The 22694-nt window shown below is 41.6% G+C and overlaps 1 protein-coding gene across 1 annotated transcript in view; it reads left to right on the top strand.

The window, feature by feature from the left end:
- LOC121920327 overlaps positions 1 to 21564 on the top strand; it is a 22974-nt gene extending 1410 nt beyond the window's left edge. Inside the window, exon 4 of the mRNA XM_042447461.1 lies at positions 21462 to 21564. Within this exon, the coding sequence (XP_042303395.1) occupies positions 21462 to 21564 (103 nt within the window). The remainder of the gene's footprint in view (positions 1 to 21461) is intronic.
- The last annotated feature ends 1130 nt before the right edge of the window (positions 21565 to 22694 follow it).

Raw genomic sequence — 22694 nt, 5'->3', positions numbered from 1 at the left:
CCTGGCTCGGTTTCTTCCCTTCTTTGGGCATCAGGGTGGCCATCATCCCCTTCAGTTGGCGGAGGTCGTCCTTGACTCCTGCCACCTCCTCCGCTAAGTCCTCAGCTCCGGGGCTTTGCCACATAGCTTCCCCCAAGCCTTGGTCCCAGGCCGTCAATCTGCCAGCCCGGCGCCGGTGTCTTCCGGTCCCTGCTGGCAAATACCACCAGTCCTCTGGTTGTTCCTCAGCGCCGGTCCCGGTCTTGGGCCTGGCTCCCTGGCGTCCCTCGACGCCACCTTTTCCCTCAGTCCCGAGGGCCTCGGTTTCCTTCACCACCTCGATCTCCAGGTCGGATGGGTCAACTTGCACCTTCACCTCGGTCATGATGACAAAGAGATTACAGCAGGAGTTCACTAACTGTAAGATCCAACAACCTTCACCAATAATCTCCAACAGCAACTTGCTTAAAAGCAGTGAAGTTTATTGAGATATGAATGAAAGTGATCAGACAGACTTTTTAGTGAACTCTGAAAAGCAAATCTCAAGCCTCAAGTTAAAAGCACTCCTGGCTGGCCCCCACCTTTTTTACTCTCCCGCCTTCTACTCCCCACACCTCTCCCTCCTGTTTGCTTCCCAGGCTAGAGAAAGCAGGGTGACCTTGGAGAAGCTCTGCAGATGTCTCTTACTAATTAAACAGTGCATTCCAGACCTATGCAATTATCCCGCCAAAGCATCCCAACCCCCATAGCAAAGCAAGCTGGCAGACTACAATTTTAAGCCATTACAACAATATGAACAGTAACTACAGTGGATGGGAATATTGATTAGTTATTGGCTTTGGAGTTCTGACATCCTGTTAGACAATGCATGCCCCAAGCCTGGTTCTGGTGAATGCAGTCTGGATTATGTCCAGAACATTCTGTACCAGAAATGGAGTATAACAGTCTTAAAACACATTAAAAATATATACCTGTTACTGTGTATCATCTGGGAAGATCTGGAGGCTCATGGTGGTTGTTTGCATGGGTGTCTCACTGGACTATCTTCTATATCCACAGTCACTCTGGGTTGCTCACTTGGAGATCAAAATGAAGTGCCCAGTCATGTGCCCATGCAGAAAGCCACTGCAACATGGGAATGGAGAAACCTCTCTACTGTGATACCATGGTTGTGGAATGCCCTCCCATGGGAGTTCCAAACTGATGCAAATGCTACCTTCAGTCTAACACCATGTTCATGTACTAACAGCTACCTTTCCAACATGGCATTTTCCAGTTTTTACTCAGATTCTAGGCACATTCTCCTTGTACCTGTTTCCCCAAAAAATTGACATAGAAGGAGTCCCACTTACCTCCCAACCTTTGACTGGCCATCTCTATAACATCACAAGGGTGCAGCCCCCTCTCAGGTATTTGCCCCCAAATCTCTCAGAATAGGAGGCTATTGATCTTGCAACCCTAACTGTATCTACGAACAACACCAGATCTTATAATCCCATTCAAAGTAACAGGCTGAGCTATCATTTCGTCAAGATAAAGCAGAAGTTGAAAATATGACAGACTAGTCACATTCTGAACATTAAAACCTACACATTTATATGTATTTACTAAATCTTTATAACTATGTGTAAGACGCTTGTGAAGACATACATTTACTACTAATCTTACTAATCAGTTGGTTTAATATTTTTTGCCTGAAATGTTTAGCATCTAAATTACAAAATAAATCTTCCTAATATTTTACTTATGTATATTCTTTGACTAAAGTAAAACAAGTTAAACTGCCTGATCAATGCTCAAAACTTCAAAATAAAAGAACCTAATCCCTATAAAGAATTTGGCATTATTGATGGATTTTGACAAGCAAGCTATCTAGTGTGTTCTTAGAAATATCAGTTTAATGCACATAATCTATCTTGTAAAAACAATTTATGAGAGCATATCAGTCATTCAAGTAATATCTATAGGAATCAGTCAAACATTCTGCTATCTGCCGTGATCAGCTTATGTCATATGCCCAGTATTAACTCACAGTTTGATAACAATGACATTAAGCATGAGATTGAAAAACAAAATTGCAGAGATGAGATCTTACTGACTTACTGAAATTCCTTCCTTTATTTCAATATGTCACAGTTGATCAAGATAAATAAGGAAAGCAGAGTGCAATTGACTGCTATGTGCCATCCATATAATGCTGTTTTTGATTCACATGATCTGAACCAGTTGATCAGAAAGAGCTGCCCTGAAGTCAAATGTGTCATGTTAATTTGGGGGATTAACTCTATTTTATCTTCTCAATTTCTCACCTTCAAATAGAGCTTCTTTGCTCTTTTTTCATGTCCAGTGTTGCCATAGTAAAGTAACTGGTGCTAATATAGAATCATAGAATTGTAGAATCATAGATTCATAGAGATGGAAGACACCACAAGGGCCATCCAGTCCAACCCCCTGCCATGCATGAACTGACAATCAAAGCACCCCCGACGGCCATCCAGGCTCTCTTTAAAGACACTCCAAGGAAGAGTGTTCCACTGTTGAACAGCCCTTACTGTCAGGAAGTTCCTTCTAATGTTAAGTTGGAATCTCTTTTCCTGTAGCTTGCATCCATCGTTCCATGTTCTAGTCTCTGGAGCAGCAGAAAACAAACTTGCTCCATCCTCAATGTGACACCCTTTCAAGAGCTATCATATCACCACTTAACTGTCTCTTTTGCAGGCTAAACATATTCAGCTCTAGACGTCTTTCCTCAAAGGCATGGTTTTCAGGTCCCTCACCATTTTGGTGGTTCTCTTTTGGACACGCTACAGTTTCTCAACATCCTTTTTGAATTATGGTGCCCAGAACTGGACACAGTATTCCAGGTGAGGCCAGACCAAGGCAGAATAGAGTAACACTGTTACTTCCTTTAATCTAGAAACCATACCTTTATTGATGTAGTCTAAAATCACATTGGCCTTTTTAGCTGCTATATCACACTGTTGACTCATGTTCAACTTGTGGTCTACTAGGATTCCTAGATCCCTTTCACACATAATCACACATAGAATAATTACAGGCCAGTCTCTTTATTACCATTTTTGAGCAAGGTGATCGAGAGGGCGGTTGCTCTTCAACTCCAAGCTGTCTTGGATGAAACCGATTATCTAGACCCATTTCAAACTGGCTTCAGGACAGGTTTTGTGGTTGAGACTGCCATGGTTGCCTTGACCGACAATCTGCGTCTGAGCATTGACAGGGGCAGTGTGACCCTGTTGGTGCTCCTAGACCTCTCAGCGGCTTTCGACACGATAGATCACGGCATCCTCTTGGACCACCTGAGGGGGTTAGGTATTGGAGGCACTGCATTGCAGTGGTTCCGGTCCTTCCTCTCGGGCAGATCCCAGAGGGTGCTGCTCGGGGACAGCTGCTGCAGTAAAAGGGAGCTCACCTGTGGGGTTCCACAGGGTGCTATACTGTCCCCGATGTTATTTAACATCTATATGAAGCCGCTGAGTGAGATTATTCGGAGTTGTGGAGCTGGGTGTTATCAGTACGTTGATTACACCCAGATCTATTTCTCCGAGTCTCGTTCGTTGGCCTCGAATTCTAATGGCATCTCCTCTCTCAATGAATGTCTCCAAGCAGTAATGGGCTGGATGAAGAAAAATAGATTGAAACTGAATCCGGACAAGACAGAGGTCTTTACGGTAGCGGCCCCGAAACCAAGAATTGGGTTGCAACCTCCAGTCCTGGATGGGGTCACACTCTCCTCCAGTGACTGTGTTTGCAGTCTGGGGGTGCTCCTTGACTCGTCGCTCCTGATGATAACTCAGGTAAATGCGACAGTCAAGAGCGCCTGTTATCAGCTTCAGCTGATATGCCAACTGCACCCTTTTTTGGAAGTAAGGGATCTCGATACTGTTGTACATGCACTGGTAACCTCACGTCTAGATTTCTGTAATGCGTTCTACATGGGGCTTGTGCTTGATTCGGAAACTGCAATTAGCGCAGAACATGGCGGCCATAGTAGTGTCAGGAACATCGAGGAGGGACCATATTACTCCAGTATTAAAGTCCCTCCACTGGCTGCCTATTAGTTTCCGAGCCCAGTACAAGGTGTTGGTTATCACCTTTAAAGCCTTAAATGGCTTGGGTCCAAACTATCTCAGGGATCGCCTCCTCCCATATAATCCTCCCCGCACACTCCGGTCCTCTGGGAGGAATTTGCTACAGCCTCAAAGATCTGGAACGACCTGCCGGACGAGATACGTCAACTGACATCTTTAGACAGCTTTAAAAAGGCTGTCAAGATGGATCTCTTCCGGCAGGCCTTTCCGGGATAGATAACCCCGGCCTCAGGAATCCTCTTCTCATGAGAGTCCCCAAGGTCCTCCCTGGAAATGCCACTGTAGTGTACCGTTTTATTTGTTTTGCTTTGTTTTGTTCTGTTTTGTTTTTGTCTTGTAATAATGTGTATGTGTTAATGTTGTTTAATTTGTTGGTTTTAATTATAATTGATTTAATAATTTTTTAAGGGGAGGGGAATTTTGATGTATAATGGCCCGTTACAAACGGGCCTCAAAGTGTGCACTCCGCGCATTCTAGGGTTAGAAAGTGGCGTCCTTTCCGGACGCCCCCAACCCTAGTGCGCGCAGAGCGCGCACAAAATGTCAATGGCCGTTCTACATGGCCTCCGCGATTACAACATCACGACCTGCCGCCTCTATATGGGGCAGCACGGATATGACGTCGTCACACCGCGCCAGGGCGAATAGTATGCCCCTTCCCCGGCCGCAAAAGGAGCTCCGAAACGGAGCTCCTTTTGCCGTTTGCGTCACTGGGCGCAGCCTTCAGACAGCTGCGCCCAGTGACGCAGAGGAGAAAGGGGCCGCCGCGGGGTGTCCTTGGAGCTTGAAGCCTGAAGGACATCCCTTTCCAGGCTGTGGGGAAGAGGCCTTTTGCCGCTTCCCCGCAGCCTGGAAAGCGGCGGATCGGGGCCTCAGCAGCTGCCGCTCTGGCCGCTGAGGCCCCGATCCAGCGGGGAAAGGGGTGGGTGCAGGCCACCACTTTTAGGCGGTCTTTAACCCTCCAATGTTTTGTATTTTATTGCTGTTAGCTGCCCCGATTGACCTCAAAGGGGCGGGATATAAATAAATTAGTAGTAGTAGTAGTAGTAGTAGTCTTGTTAAGCCAGGTGTCCCCCATTCTATATCTGTGCATTTCATCTTGAATTTCTCCCTGTTGAAGTTCATTTTGTTAGCTTTGGCCCAGCATTCTAATCTATTAAGGTCATTTTGAATTTTGATCCTGTCCTCTGTAGTATTAGTATTGTATTATTGTTATGATTGTATGAACCTGTTATTTGTTTAGACCTATTGTATATTGTATATTCATACGGCTGCTGTAAATTGCTTTGTTTAACTGTATTTTATTGTACTATTGTAATATTGGATTTGTATTATTGCTATGCTTGTATTGAACTTGTTATATGTTTTGATTTATTGTACTCTCATATGTCTGCTGTAAACCGCTTTGATCGTAGGAAGAGCGGTATACAAATAAAACATATTATTATTATAATTATTATTAGCTATTCCTCCTAATTTGATGTCATCTGCAAATGAAGCTATTCCTTCATCCAAATCACTCATAAAGATGTTGAATAGCACGGGGCCCACCTGTGGCACCCCACTAGTCACTTCTCTCCATTGTTGACTACCCTTTGTGTTCGGCCAGTCAACCAATTACAAATCCACCTAATAGTTGCATTGTCTAGCCCACATTTTATTAGCTTGCTTGCAAGAATATAATGGGGATTACATGGCTATGCATGAACAATTTTTCTTTTATGACTACCAAATGACCCTATATTTCCCTCATTTTCAAACATTACTGTAGGAGCTGCTTGATGGTATTATATGCTGTGGCACAAAGACACAGTACCTAGTGGTAAAGTAGGGAGTGAATTGGTCTTTATGATAGGAAGAACATTCCAGTTGCCGCCTCAAGAAAGTACTCCTCAAGGATAATCATATACAGTGGGCCCTTGTTATCCATGGGGGATACATTCCAGACCCCCCCCCTCCCATGAATACCAAAATCTGTGGATGCTCAAGTTCCATAATATTCAATGGTGACGCAGCCACGTGGCCATACCACCATTGAGGACAATGACACTTTGGCTCCGCCCCTTCCCGATTCCAGCCTCACCGTTCTCACTGCACCAGGCAGCAGGGGGGTACCTCTTCTTCCTCCTCTTCTCGCTCCTCCCCCTCTTCTCCTCTTCCTCCCCCATTGCCACTGCCAAGGCTCCTCCTCCTCCTCCTCCTCCTCCTCTTCTCCACTTCCTCTACTTTCTCCTCTTCCTCCTTTTAGCCCCTCTGTTGTTCTGCCACCACTCCTCCTCCTCCTCCTCCTCTTCCTCCGCTCTTCCTCATTCTCCTTCTCTCCCCCCCAGTGGGCTTGCCATCTGCGTATGCTGAAATCCACAGATGGCAAGTCCACAGATAGAGAGGGCGGACTGTATTTATTTTAAATGGCTTTTAAGTGATATATGATTTGATATATTTTATGCCTCTTACAATGTACTTTTACTGTTATTTGTTATCTTAAATTGATTTTACTGCATGCCACCCTAAGATCTTCAGATATAGGGGAATATAAATATTTCAATAAATAAATAAATAAATAAATAAATAAATAAATACATAAATGTCACTTTTTACACACAGTGAGGTTATGAAAATTTGTTGCATGCTTGAGATTTTGTCCCTCATAGGCACTTTAAACTAGGGTGAGGTGACTTTAGCCACTCACATATTTTGGGCATTGATTCCCAGAACCCTCAGCCATTTTAGCCTATAGGAATTGATTTGGGGAGTTAGTTGTTCAATACACCTGGAAGAGCAAATACTCCCCAATCCTGCTTTTTATAATTCTTCTCAGGAAATGTCAGTGCAAATATATAAAAAAAAACATGCCTTTGGCCATGTATTTAGGATTGAGATTCCAGGCACATCATATTCCACCTCAGTGGTTGTTTTTAAGGCATCTAAGAATTATACATTTGCAATATTTTTTTAAAAAATATATAGAATAAAGCAAGATACAGCCTCCAGAATGTCTTTACTTTGTATGATTTATTGAAGGCCATTAAAACAGTGTATATTTCGCAGGTATCTGAGACACACATATTGTTAAATGAACATCTTTTCCACCACAGATGCATAAAATTTAGCTGACAGCCTGAGCTCACTCGGGAGATAGATGCTCTGTCATACTGAAGCATAATACCAGGGCTTTGGTATCTGTTTAGTGTTGTCACTTCAGCCTGGAAACCTACCTTATCACAAATGTATTCTTCAGGGAATATTTATCTGCAGATTATGGTCATATTAAGCCATAATACCTTCTTTGAAAATATAGACCATTTGTTATGTCAGAAGCAGGGGTTTGCCCATTTCTAAGTAGATGAAACAGAAAAGCTTGAATTAATTTTAAAATAATTCACACTTTCATTTCTGCATACTTAGATTTTCAGCTTGTGAATAATATTGCATAGAAAAAATGGATTTATGCTATATTTGCTAGATTTAGAAAAGCCTTAAAACAACAAAGTGGAAACCCTCAGCATTTGCTGTGTCAGAAATATTAGGTAAGTCTGTAAAAATAAATGTGATAGACTACCTCATTCATGATACAATAATCCAGGGCCATCCTCGAAGCTGAATGTTATGAGATTAAGAAGAGCTGAGAGCAGCACCTCTTCACACAGCACACAGTGGCATACTGTAATCCACTACTATCACAAACCGTAGTGATGACTGCCAACCTGGACAACTTTGAAAGGATTTAGAGAAAATCATGAAGGACAAGACCAACAATTGCTATCAGTCAGGACAGCTACATACCACTTTCAGTATCATATGCAGTAACCAGGGGGACATTAAAGGCAGAGTCTGTTGCACTAATAATCTGCTTGCAGGATTCCCATGAGCAACTGTTTGGGCACTGTTTGGACTGAATGCTGGATGAAAGAGGTCTTTGGTCTGAGCCAGTATGGTCGTTCTTAAGTGCTTTGCAGATCACTCTCATTTCAGAGTGAGCGCCTGCCACACACACACACACACACACATCGGTTCTTAGACCTTCCATTAATTTTGCATTTCATTCATGAGCTTACCTTTGGTTCTTCTCCCTTACTATAGGTTTGGCCCTTAGTTTGGGACCCTGTCACAGTTCACAATTATATTGCTATGATTTCACTTTAACTGGCTGCATCCTGTGGAATCATGGGATTTGTAGTATGGTGAAGCACTAGAACTCTCTGGCAGAAGATTCAAAATATCCCTCCCTAAACAGCAAATCCCAGAATTTCATCGGATGGAACCATAATAGTTAAAGTGGAACCATAGCATAAAAATTGTACAGTGTGAAAGGATCCTTAAGTTGTATAACTTCAGGTTTTAGGCAGGATATATTGTTTCTAATGTTCCAGTAAATCTACATAGGCTTAAATCTACTTGCTAGTTCCCCAAAAGAATAAACTCATTAAATCTATGAAATGTGTATATGTGTTTGATTTACTATGTTCCCATTGATTTAATGGATCTGAGGAATTTTGAACTAGTGACTGGACACTCTTGTTCTCCCTCATGCACATTTTGAGCAGAAAACTAGCATATCTCGGAAAACAATTTTAGCCATGCAATCTTGCAACACATTTGTCCAAGGAATGCTCCAAGGAGCATTTGAAAATGCAGTTCCCTTCTCAACTGAAATTCCAAGAGGCACATACCATCTAACTGTCCTGATTTGGCAGGGACAGTCCCAATCAGTTCTCAATCACCTGACTTTTTCATCTGTTTTCAAATGTCCCAGTTTTTCTTTCTTCCTCCAAGTTTTTCCTCATGAATCACTTTTGCCAACTGCTGTTTGCCACTCGGATGTTGCATAGCCACAAGCGTTCCTATTTTCAAATATCTTGTATCTTGTGTGAAATGTTGGAGACTATGGATGCAGTGCTCCCCTGCACAGTAAATTGTAAATAACTCCCAATTAAAGAACCATGTTACATTAGGGACTTTATCACACGGGAGGCAAGCATCATTAAATCGACATTAAATCACGTTAATATTGTGGAACAACGGGTTGATTTTCATATGACGTAGTGCAACATCACCATTATCCCGCCATTATCCTATGAATAAAGCGGCAAAATTGTGCCACTTTTTATTCATGGGGAAATCCTGTGAATAAAAAAACAGTGTAATTTTGCTGCTTTATTCACAGAATAATGGTGTGATAAGGGTGACATCGTATGAAAATCAACCCATTATTGTATGATATTGATGGGATTTAATGCTGATTTAATGATGCTTGCCTCCCATATGATAAAGTCCTAGCATTAGAAAAGGATTAGAAGTGATGTAGTTTATTTTGCCACCTAAAGAGTCTACCACCCCATTCAGTTAATATAAATCCAATCATAGATCAGTTTTTGCTCTCTAAAAGTCACTTTTGTCACAATCCTCCAGAAGTGTGGCCCACTCCAACCCATTATCCCAGAAAATCTTTTATCCAAGAAAAACAAAGGGAGCTGTGCTAACATGGCACAAATAGCCCAAATAGCCTGGTGAGCCATTTCACACAAACGGCTCACCATCTGATATTGCCTCCTAGTAATTACTTGTCAGGTTGCCAGGCCTGCTGCTATTGACAAAATAGCCAAAAGCTTCCATTTTGCTTTCAGGGAAGCACATCTTCCTTGTAGAAAACCTTCCTGTGACAAAATGCAGAGGCCATCAACTCAAAGATGTGTCACTTCTCCATAAACTTGTGTGCCTTGGATTGATCAGGGTGAAAAATGGTTAATAATGAGTTATATCCCAGATGCCCTTGTAGATAGCTGTTCCTATTATGGTTTTGACCCTTCTGGCACCTTTAGAGTTCTCTGTAAATTACAGAGCTTTGTTTTCATTTTCCTTGCTGTCTCTTAGTTTCTGAGGTTTGGTTTGAAGCCAACTGTTGAGAACATAATGATGGCTTTTGTAACTCCCAAAGAAGTCTCTGTCAGGAGAGACTAATTTTAATTTTGCTGAGCAAAGGGGGTTCTCTCTCTCTCTCTCTCTTTCTCTCCCTCCCTCCCTCCCTCCCTCTCTGTCTCTAACCGAAATATCTACAATTACTTCTGAGTGTTCCTGTTTTTATTGGTGGGGAATGGTTCATCCTTTTAAAAAGGTTTCATGTCGGCTTCAAAGGCAATGTTAATCATTGCTACATATTGAACCTCTTTCCCCTGAGAAACCTGGAAGTACAGAAGATTACTGAAGTTTAAAAATGTTCTGTATTCTCCCCCAACATCATTGATTAATTTCCTGGATATTAAAAAATAATACATATTTTATTGGGTTTCAGACCACTTCACTGAACAATGCATATATATTTGGGCACTACCTAGAGAATGTGTGGGAAAGTGAGGCTCAAGGGCATTTTTAAAAGACGCTTGGCTCTTCCATTTTACCAAGACCGCCCTTTTCATACTCCTCCCACAAAACCAAATGTGAAATACCTTTCCTGGGAGCCTAAAAATTGGTAATATGGCTTTTAAATAGTTTTCTGGATCTATTGTGATGTTCAGCATCAACAAAATAGCAATTTTTCCAGAAAAAAGGTTGATTTCTTCTGAGAGGGTGGATGTTGTTTGGTTAGGGTTTGGTTTTTCTTTTTGATAGAACTTGGAGCTCCATGTAGAGTGTCACAACAGAAAATTGACCTCCAAACCAATACATTTGCTCCCTCTCAATGTATATACCATATTTGTGTATTATTTGTAGAAGAAATGGGCAACATTTCTGCAATTTGAGCATGCATATAGCAGTTGAACATGGGTTAAATGATGCATACTTTCCATCATTTGATGCATACTTTCCATCACAGATGAAAACTGGAACATGTGTGGCCAAGCAACATCAGAGTATGATCAAGATGGTAAAGGTTATTAATAAAGAATAAAACACTAACTAGGAGAGGCTGCAGCAGTTTGCTTGTGCCTGAGCCTACTGGGAAAGGCAAGACTCCATTCCTCCTCTCCTCTCTCCCCTGCTGAGTTCATGGAGTGTCAAATGTCAGTCAAATGATGCGCACATTCATCACACTGTTTTGGTGATGCAGCCCCCAGATGCAGCCACACAAATGCAACAGTGAACAGAAGCTGTCAGACTATTTTTAAAAATCCATGTGTCAACATGTTCCCAAAAGAACACCTTCCCTGACTTTGTTCAACATTCAACTACATTCCCCTGTTGTATTCTCCGGGGTCTTCAATTTTTAAAGGGCTGGAAAAAGCAGCCCAGGATCTTTACATCTCATGCTAGGGTGGCTGTAGGGTCACCATAACTCCCGTCCTTCTGCACCTAACCCCTCCCTCCAAATGGGATCGACAGCATGTTCCCGTTGGCGGCACCATCAAAAAGAAATGATGCCTTTGAAAAGAAGCGGTAAATGTCTCAGATTCAAAAGCACCAGTTTAAGGTTTTGTGCCTCTCCCTGCAAATCGAGTCAGAGACAATTGGCCCAAGTATGAAAAACCTCCCTTTAAACTGATTTCTAGACTGGTTTATATTGCAGTGTGAATGAGGCCTGGCACTGTCCTTGCTATCTTTTTGTAGGCAGGTGAAGACATTTTTGTTTTGACAGATCTTTGAGGGCTGACTGCTCAGGGGAAAGGGCCTTTCATGTGATGTGCTGTTTGCATTTTTTGTTCTTTTTAATGGTCTGTTTTAATTTTATTGATAAATTAATTATATTTTCAACTTTCATAAATGATGTATTTTTTAACCTGCAACTGTTTTATTTTTTGTAAACTGTCATCCCAACCCTGCCAGTGGGGGGGATCAATAGTTAAAGCACTCCTGAGAGGTGGACAACCAACCTCTGCTTAAGGACCTTCAAAGATGAGAGTCCAACAGAAGAAATAAGAAAAAGGAGGCAGTGGATGGAAAAACATTTGAGTGTATGTTCTGAATAACAGAGCTTAGTGATGAGTAGTTCAATAGCTTGTTGTATTATTAGCACATACATTCTTTTCCTTTCCATTTTTGCTTAACTCACTATATTTTCCAGTTACTGCTAAAGTTAATTGTATTTGTGTGGGCAAGGCTGGTTGCATGTTGAAGTGAAACACGTGTCTTGAGCACACAGAAGCCCACGTGTGCAACAAACTTACACTACTCATGCAGTAGAAACATAATCTTTAATAGGAACTTCCCAAACAGAACTCTTCAACAGTAATAACTCAGAGTCACAATCCCAATCCCTTGCCTATCCACAAGATAAGCTTCCTCAGGGCTGGGGTCTCTCTTGGGAGCAGGGTCCATGCTCTCCTTGTTGAGTTCGCCGCCCGCCCGAATGCTTCTCCAGGGGCTCCACTTCCGCCTTTTCACGCTCTCTAGGAATAGGCCCCGCTTCCCACTTGTCTCCTTTGGAATCCCACCACTGTCCTTCCAAGCCTCTCCCTTCGGGCTGCCTCCACCCTTCAGGGTCCAGGTAAGTAAAGTCCCCTTCCTCCTGAGGGTTTCTTAACAGTACCTCCTTGTGAGGCCCCCGTCCTCGGCCACCAGACCTTCTTTGGAGAGAAGCCGGGGCCCCGTTCCTCTGGGGGCTTCTCTTTACTATCTCTGTCCCTTTCGTGGCCGCCACTCCCCGGCCTCCTCTTCCGCGTCGCCCCTCTCTTCCCACGCAACTCTGCCCCTCTCTTCTTATCCCTCCTGAGACTGCCCCTTGCTCCTCCTCTTGCTCTGCCTCCTGCTCTGCCTCTTGCTCCGCCTCCTTCCCCCACTCCTCTTCTGTCTCCACCTGGTCCCCATTAGCCCTTCTAGCTCTCTCTTCACCTACATCTACCTCACTACAATTTGTCAACAAGCTAACTTTAGAATGCTAGAATTGATTAATGTGGGTGGCTCTTCCTCTGCCACATTAAGTAAAACAGGAAGGTCTAGACTGAAGATGAATTAGGATTGGAGAAAATGCAACACATGGGTCTGGCAAGCAAATCTGCTTGTTGCATCTTTTTGATTTCTGGGAATGCTGAGACAGAGAAACAGAAGAATAGCAGGGAAATATGGATGGAAAATATATATGAATGCTTGTGGGGGGAAATGAAATAGATTTATTTTTGTTTTTGGAGTGTTCAAAAACTGAAATTCTAAAGAATCCTCCTCAAGATCTTTCCTCAACCCTCCTTCCCCCAAGTCCTCAAAGACACTTACTTCTTGATATTGCAGGGTCTGGGAAAGCTAGGAGAGACTCCTGAAAGGTTACAGCCTCCAGATCCTTGGTTGTGTTCCCCCTTCCACCATACACCTACATCCTTCCAATATTACATAGGGATGGGTGAGGGGAGAAGACAGCAGAGGATCTTGGAAGGCTACTGCTTTCAGATCCCCAGCTGCTCCACACACACACACACACCACACTCCCTTGCAGGAATGAATTATTAGACATAACACATCCCTACCGCAAAGCAAATGAGGAGTTGAGCCTAGCTGTTAAGCATCCATGGCCAGGATTTCAAGACTTTTCGTTATGAAAGGCTACAGTGTCCCTGATGCACTGTCTCCTCACATAGCTTCTCCCAACCACAGCACGCAGTTCTCAAATATATTCAGGAACACTTAACATTTCTGATTGGACTACATCATTCTCACCCTTGCTTTAACATCACTCCTTATTAACCTTTAATAAACAAGGTGTTTCAAGAGCAAGTAAACAGTATACATCTTGGTAGAATTCAAAGACCTAGCTATGTTAGTCTGGAAAAATCAGTATGCAAAGGGATCTTGCAGCACCTTTGAGACTGACTAACCGAAAGATAGAAGTTGGTAGGATGAGCTTTTGTAGACATGAGCCTATTTCTTCAGAAGCCTTTGGAGAATGCATATGAGGAAGTAGGCTCAAGTCTACGAAAGCTTATGTTACCAACTTCTATCTTTCAGTTATTCAATCTCAAAGGTGCTGCAAAATCCCTTAGCATACATGTTGGTGAGGGTGAGAGAGGTAAGGAGAAATACAAATCAAAAAGAAAAAATAATTGAACAGATTATGAGCCACATTGGATTCCATTTTGGGAAAAAGGTGGGATACAAGTGCAATCAATCAATCAATCAAGATGTGATTCCATGTTTTAGAATAAGAATTCTCAACACAACAGTTTCCAGGTGCACTGATCTCCTATCATTCCAAATACGTGATCATAGCATAGTCTTTGTAGTTCATCTTTTTGTTAAAAAAATAGATTGGAGAAGACAAAAAAAGAGAAACACATCCTTTTGGTCAATAGTTACAGTTTCCATGCCATTCTGTGTAAATTCTACAAAATAATGAATTGTTTAATAACAATTCCACCAATTTAACTATTAGTGTTGTAACTAAACTTTTTAAATTAGTGCAGATGGCAATGAACTAAGTTGACAGTTTTTAAACATTTAACCTTATCAAATTAATTTTCAGACTAGGCTAGAATTGTCGTGTTGGTAAAACAGGCTTGAGTGACCCAGGCACTAGATACCAGTGTGGAATGAAGAAGCAGGACCAGACAGCTCCAAGGTGAAGAGATTTATTTACAGTGCTAAGTAGAAGCTATATCAAGAGCAGGAACTGTACAGAGTTCCTCTCTGAACAAACAAAAGTTCTCTTACAGCAACTCATCAACTATTCGTAACCACTATTACCTACTACTGTAACCCACATTGTTTACCTTAACACACAGCCTCATATATCCTTGGCAGATGTAACTTCTCCAGCACATGACATAAGCCATTAGCTTATCCTGCTGAGTCATACACACAGGTGTATAGCAGTAACCCCATCATGGTGTCTGGCCTAAAGGACATTTATCTACATGCCCTGGCCTTGTCAGTCATACCACACACATATAATGACTTAGCAGTCTACAGAAGTTAATTTTCCACCGCCGACATGGCTGACAAGAATCCTGTTGGTTAGCCCCACCTAAAATAGACTCATTAAATCAGTTGTGAATAACACATAAGTAAATCTAGTTGATTCAATAGTTCTATTCCAGTCAGGACAGACAATTGTATTTGGGCCCTAATGTTTCAATTTCCACCAGCACTTCCTTCATACAGTGATACAACACACAAACTCGCATACACACTTGGCCAATCTGTCAGCTGCTGGAATGTGTCCCTAATCATTTAGTGGCCAGGAGAGAGTGGAGGGCATTCAGGCACCATCTACATTTCTGCAGTTGGACACACAAAAAAGTCAAGAGAGGTAGAGGTATGGCCAGGCTGAGGTAGGATCTTGGTTGATATAAAGACATGTGTTCATTAAATCAGAAAAATATGTTTCCACATTTTATTTCATTTTTATATATTTATTTTTGGTTCAGAAGTAAGCAAAAGTTAAGCTACACTCCAACAGTCTTACTATCATCATTATAGTAAGTCAATCCAGTAGCAGCTGCTGACTCTCGTATTAAGCCAGATAGTGAATCTTCTCTGAATTTTTGTATGATCTTTAAAAGGGTTATCCAGGGTGCTCTACCTATCTAGGGTGGAGTGGGATGAAGTTCAACACTTGCAATAGCTTTTTGAACATTTGGACTAAAAGCCAGTGCTTTCACCATCCCAGTATTTCAGAAGACACCAGCTGTCACAGGATCAGTGAGTCTTCATTTTTTTTCAGTGGTTTTTCTATTAATCATCCAAAATACATGTCAATTGTATTAACAGTATCAAATCACATGTCCAGCATAGTTTCATTAAAAAACGTTGGGCTTTCAGCCTCTTTCACACACATACACATACTCAGAAGTGGCTGGAAATCTGCTTCTAGCTTTGGAAAAAAAAATCATTTCATGATGTTAAACAGTGCAGTACAGTATTTAAAAGGTGAATCACAACTCCTGGAGTGTTTATAGAATAATAACAATAATATAATAAAATTTTATTTTTATACCGCTTTTCCGCGATGATCAAAGCGGTGTACAGAAAATGCAATAAAAACAGCAATCCCCTCTCCTTTTTGGTCATAACAGGGGCAGTCCAGAGAATGTAGAGAGGTGGTTGTTGTTATTGTTTTTTGCCATCAAGGAGGCTTTGACTTAATGTGATCTTACGTATGAGAGATCTCCAAGATCACCAACAGTCCTGCACAGGGCTTGCAGACTCAGAGCTGTGAGTTCCTTGGTTGAATCAATCCATGATTCTATGATTCATCTGGAGAGGCTGAAGGCCGGAAAAACATCCTTAGAGGCCACACTTTGTCCAACCCAGTTTTAGACACTAGATTCTACAGATTGGTTGCAAGGTGACCATTTCCCCCTGAATTTTTTTATTTTAATTTTATTTATTTATTTTTGCCATGGATGAAATGGAAGCAGCACAGTGGAAATGGTGGTTGCCACAAGTTTGAAGGTAACAGGAGGGTGCAGTCTCCAAAATGACAATGAGCCCCCTCCTCAGAAAAAAAAAAAGCATATGAGAAGTTGTCCAACATTGCTGTATAAATAGTAGTTCTTTTAAGTAACTCATAGCCTCTTTTAGCCTTTGTAATTTAAAAAGGCTTTTGCCTCCATATAGGTTCCTTTGGAATGTTCTCAATCTATTCTCCATTAAGAACTGAGTTTGGTTATTTCATAGCTCATTTTCTCCCCAGAAGACCAGTTGTCTCATTGGGACGAAACAGATAGGCTTCAAGCTGCCTTTTCTGAAGCCACATTGAAACCCCACCAACCACACCTCTGGCAGCCAAGGCAGCTGGAGTGCTCATGGCATGACCACATGATATGGCTTCAAGACAGGAAGAAGTGTAAAAAAAAAAAAAGCTGCTTCTTTTTGAAAGGGTTTTTCTCTGCATAAGGTGCCTAGAGGGCACTTTCCTGCTGGCTTCAAGGCATGTGTCATCTAAATGCCACACCTTCAAGTCAGCCTGAAAGCACCTCTTTTTGACTGTCTGTTTATCCCATTGTTTCTTTTAACTCCTGATTCATGTGATCAGAAAATGCTAGCATTCTGAGAAGTAGTAAAAATTCTGTCAAACCTTTTTTTTCTTCCCCAATACACCATTCAGCACTCAGGTCAGGGCTGAGTCTAGGAGCTATCCATGAGCTAATCTTACGTGATAATTGTATTTGCACTTTTCAAAATGGCTGCTTTGGTTTCTTTTTTATTATGTCTTCTTTGGAGGGAATTGCTCTGGTAGAGATTCCACGGGCAGGCAGTAATGAGGAGCAGGCCACCTCTGAAGTTCCTGGACCCTTGTGGGAAAAGATGGCAAATATCATCCCGATGAGGCAGAAAGGCCAGCTATTGAGTCAAAAGACTAGGCAGCTTCCTCCTAGCCCAAGAGAGTGACTCAGGATAAAAGCACAACTGGTAGAGGTGACCCAACAATCTGCCCATCTGCAAGGTAAGAATATTGGCTTTCTTGGAAATATGGAGTTTCCACAAGAGAAAAACCCTACGTTTTGGAATGCCTCATGTTAAAAGCACATACAGTTGAAGTGTTGCCTACAGAAGCCTAAGTTCCAACCTGGAGAAGCTGCAGCAAACAATATCTGTATCTGGTTCTAGATGGTATCAACCATTCCTAGACTCTTGCTTTCAGTGGCCTCTTGGTGCATGAGAACTTGGACAGTGTTTGGACCCACTATTGGAATATCCTTGCCAAATTTACTTGAGCTCTGGATGGATTTTAATGGCATGAGCCTAGCAGTTGAGTCTGTGGTGTGTGTTTATGTTTTTATGCAAAATAAATACATAAATATCAGTGTTCAGCACTTCAGGTTTTCAACTTCCCAAAGTGTGTATGAATAGGTATGTTTTAAACTGGAATATAAAACAAGTGTAGAGGAAAAATTAACCTCTGATGGAAAGGAGCTTCACAATTGGGATGGCAACATCAAGAAAGAACATTCCTTCCTTCATTTATAACCTTGGAAACAACTGAAAGAAGCACTATTTTTCTAAAAATGTCTAGTGTTTTGTTTTTGGTTTTTGGTTTTTAAATTACATTGGCTCTTTCCAAGCTTTGTGGTTCGAAACCTATCTTGATACTATGCTATGAAAGATTTAATAAATATTAGTCTGCCCAGTCCAGGTTATGTGAAGGATCATATTCTCCATTATGAATTTGCCTGTTTTGAGATCTACTGTGGAGGCACTTCTCTTTGTCTCACCATCCTCACAGGTACCTCTGCTGGGATCAAGGGAGAGGACCTTCTTCATGGCTGTTCCCATGCTCTGGGAATTAGGGACTTGACAGACGGGTGGCTAAACACCGCCCCTTTTAGCCCTGGATTATTGCCACGGCAATCACATGCCGCAGCAGTGATCCGCTCCCTCCCGGGAGCAAAAAGGAGCTGCTCCATAGTGACACTTGTGTGCCATGATGACACCCCATCCATGGAGCACTATTTGGGTGCTGTGCCACCCATGCATCATAATGGCACACCCCATGTGGATGGGTGTGCACCATAATGGCGCACGTGTGGTGGAACTAGAGCTCAGAGCATGTAAATGTTCCGCCCTAGTTCAGCCCTAGTCCGCAGACAGGCTGGCACAAAGTGCCAGTCTGTACTGCTCCTTACTTCATAGAGAGGCTAAACTGGCACTCCCCCTTCTCTCTTTCCACAGGCAGGTCAAGAACTTTTTGGTTTGACATATTTTTGAGGACTGATCATACAAAGCCTGTTTAACCTAAACAATGTGCCAGATTTTCTAGTTGTTTTGTTTGGGGGTTTTAATGATTTATATTTTATATATTTTTAATTGGTTTAGTCACTTTTTTAATTTTCATATTTTGTTAATTTTTAACTTAAAAAAACCACTGTTGAAAGTTGCCTTGAGCCCTGAAGTGGGAAAAAGACAGGATGTAAATAAATACTACAATAACCTCTCAGTGTGACAAGTTTCCTTTAGGGGGAATGAATTGACCTGTCTCCAAGGAATCATGAAGCAAAATGAAACTGACTAAATACTATTTTCCAATATCTCTTATGAATTAATGGCCTTTCTGCTTGTTATACAACTTCCCTCCTTATTTTTTGTTCTTGTTGCTTTTTCTAAAAACAGATCTTCAGTATTATTGGGTATGTCAAAATTTAAGCCAAATGGCTAAAAAAAGCAGCCAGAAAAGATTTCACAAAACTCCTTTCCATGAAAACTTTCCCACTTCAATGATGACCAGCTGGGACAGAGGGCAGGGGGTGATCTTAGAATAAAGACCTTGTTAAAGCGAACAGCATAGCGGAAGTAATGTTGTAAAATGATAGATGTTAGAAATGGAAAAGATCTATTTTGCTATTGAACTTTTTCTCCTGCTGTCAGAGTGGAACTCTTCCTTAGGGTGTATTCGCAATAGCTGCTACCTTGTTTTACAGCATGTGTTTCAGTCTGCAATAAAACTTCTTTCCTGTCTTTTAATGTGCTGATCCACTTTTCAGACTACACCTTTCTCAAGACAAAAACCAAGATTTTAATATTTGGAGACCTCAACAGCAAAGTTTCAGTGGATAACGTCACTGTTTTCCTTATCTGAATACATTCCAACTATTGTTAAACCCAAATAGAGCAGTCCTATTGAATCAATGAGACTAAAAATAAATTTGTTGGGCTTTTTTGTTGTTGTTGTGACAAATGACAGTCTTGTATTTGAAGGGATGTCTTCTCCAGCAGGGTTACAAGTGATGCAGCCTCCAGATATTGAACTCCCAGCATTCTGTACTTTTGGCTATGCTGGCTAAGCCTCCTGAGACTTGCAATCCAACAACATCTGAAGATCCACATAATGCCCACTTCTGGCCAACAGGATTCAGGCCATGATCATCTGAACTATGTTTTTGTAGAGGAAACTCCCTCCTCCTTCCCCCATTTGGGTCCAGGAACAGAGGCAGTAGTAAACTGAAGACAGGAGATTTTTTAATACAGTTATCAGTGTTCTGGAGCAATCTGGCACCAAAATAAAACCTACTCTTTACCGTTTATAGCATTTTGGAAAATCTAACCCACAAGAGAACATAACAACATACAGTAAATCACAGAACTGCTCTAGATATATTTTAGCCAGTCATTAAATAGCAATCATTAAGCAGTAATGCTCACCAAGCACCAAATGAAAATTATTCATGTTCAATCTTTCCCTTATATTTTACATTGTTATTGTTATGGGGGAAAAACAATTAGTCAGTAGTAGGGCTAAAATGATATGGAATTGTTTAACCTGCTTTTCTTTGAGATTCTTAACAGCTGGACAACTCTGCAGCTACTAAAACATTTCACTGGTTGGAGACTTTATGGTCACCCATTGACCTTTCCACAATCACTGACACAGAAAACTTTTCAAAAGGCACCATGTAGATCAATAAAATATTGTTAAATCAATAAATATTTCAATATATTTAAGGAATCTCCTCAACATACACAATTACATTTCCAAAGAATAACATGTTTATTCCTCTGCAAGGAACAGGGCCTTCATCCGCACCCCCATTACTGAGAATTTCTTGCTGTTTTCATGACCCCTTGTTTTGCAGTACTGGAACACCATTGTTAGTTTTGAGCATGTCTTGCCTAGTTATCCCTGACCATAAAGACTGCTGAAATTCTGTTGACACTGTGTTACTTCTCAAATGCCTCTGGGTCAACACTCCTCTTGCCATTTCCTAAATGTCTGTTCTGTAAAACAAACTCCTCATGGGCCATTTGTGTGGTCCAGAATCAAATCTCAATTATACTTGTAAAACAAATCATGTAAAACCAGTCCAGATACAGTAGTTCCAAGTTGGTTTGTTGTTTTTCATAAAGGAAAACAGAAATACCCCCCCCCCCCCACCCTTTTTTGGCATTTTTCTTTCTTATCAAGACGCAAAAAATTATGTTTTTTTAAAAAAAATAATGCACTTCAATGAAGGAAAAGCTTGACCTGGCATGGCATTCAGTCAGAAGAAGCCACAGGGAACAAATATTGAGATGCTGAATATTATTGCTTTCTTCTTATTGCTTTACAATTTGTTGACTACACCAATTTAAAACAATCTGAATGGAAGGAAGTATCAGAAAATTCAAAGCACACAATTTCCCTCTTGTTGAATATTTACAAAAGGAAAATTACTTTTGATTATCCCTCGCTATCGGATTCCACTCCTTTTTTTTCAATACATTCATTCTATGCTGTGCATTTCATTCCTACTGCACTGTAGTATATAAACATACAACTTTAAAAAGATTAGTGGTACACTCACCCATGGAACACTAGCAAATAATAACAACTTCTGTGGACCTAATCTCCCAGCTCCAACAAAAAAACGGAAGGATGAATGCCTACCAGCTCAGTGCCTGGGGGTTTGCGCTCAAAGGGCCTGAATGATCATTTTCTTCACAGAAGGGCTCTGGAATGACATCTGTGTTTATAAAGAAGGAAGAAAAAGCCTAGGAAGTGAGACTGATTTTTTTGCTTGTGGTTTTCTTAACTGGTAGGTGCCAGAAGATCAGCTGGTTTCATATTCTTTTTGTTCGCTTGTTTGATCACCCAGCTGATGAAGTGTACTCCTCTGTGGATTTAGTACAAGAGCAATCCTAACCACTGAAGATGGCCTAGGGCCAGCTGAGCTGAAAGTACACCAGCTGAAGTGGTGCTGAGTCCAAACACATACACACGTGAGTCTACTGGTGTTGTAAATTACTAAGGGCAACACTCTCCCCAGCCAGAATTATGACTTTGTTGGTAAATCTAGCATAACATTGATTGTACTTTGCCCCATGTCTTCTATGTCCCCTTTTCTGCTTGGAAATTGCTCTGGGGGCTAGGACTGTTCTGCCAGAACGTCTTAGCCCCTAGAGCAATTTCCAGGAAGGTGGCTCTGATGGCAAGCTTCTGCAATCAGCTGACAAAAATGAGTTCTGCTCACAATAGGACATTTCTACCAACAGAACAGTGGAGCACTGGATCCACTTCCCCAAATCCAAATTTACTGCCCAGGACAGACAGTCCCGAAGCGCTGTGCCAAAGCCGATACTAGAGTTAGGGACCACACACCAACCGCACGGTCCCTACCCCTAGCACAGCATGGCAGCAGCCTAATGGCGGTGTCCTGTCAACATGGGCACTGCCATCTTGGCATAAACAAAGCACAACATATACATGGGTTTTTTTTTGGGTTCTTTTTGGGGGAAAAGGCCACTGCCAGCCTGGCTTTTCCCAGAGGTATATACTGGGCCTACGTCAGTTTTTAAAGGAGCTTTCCAGGATACTGAACCCTTTGAAGAGATAAATTCAGACTAGACGCCACAGAGTATTAACCCTCACCCTCCCTCCACTGACATGGACATCACCAGGAACAGCTGCCTAAATGTAATGTTTGCAGAAGATCCAGATCAAAGTTGTTAGAATGCCTTGGACTAGTACAGAAAGTCTACCTTTGGAAAGGGGAAAACTACAGAACAATACAGCTTGTATTTTTTTAAAGTATCTGAAGAGCCTGCAGGCTTACTTCTGAAAACTCAGACCTCCAAAGACAACACTAACCACCTACAGCTGTAGTATCTTTCAGTTAGGATCACACTGTACACTCATATGATCCAGGAAAAAGTTCTTTAAAAGTCTCATAACTTTATGTTTGTTTTTCTGGTGATCAAACAGTAACAAAGACTTCTTCTGCACTCAAACATTCAAGGAGATGGTGACTGTCAGAGGAGAATTAAAACCCACCC

Source organism: Sceloporus undulatus, chromosome 2, assembly GCF_019175285.1.
Source record: "Sceloporus undulatus isolate JIND9_A2432 ecotype Alabama chromosome 2, SceUnd_v1.1, whole genome shotgun sequence".
Taxonomy (NCBI): Eukaryota; Metazoa; Chordata; class Lepidosauria; order Squamata; family Phrynosomatidae; genus Sceloporus; species Sceloporus undulatus.
The sequence above is the reverse complement of the archived record's forward strand: the minus strand, read 5'-3'. Positions and strand labels throughout refer to the sequence as shown.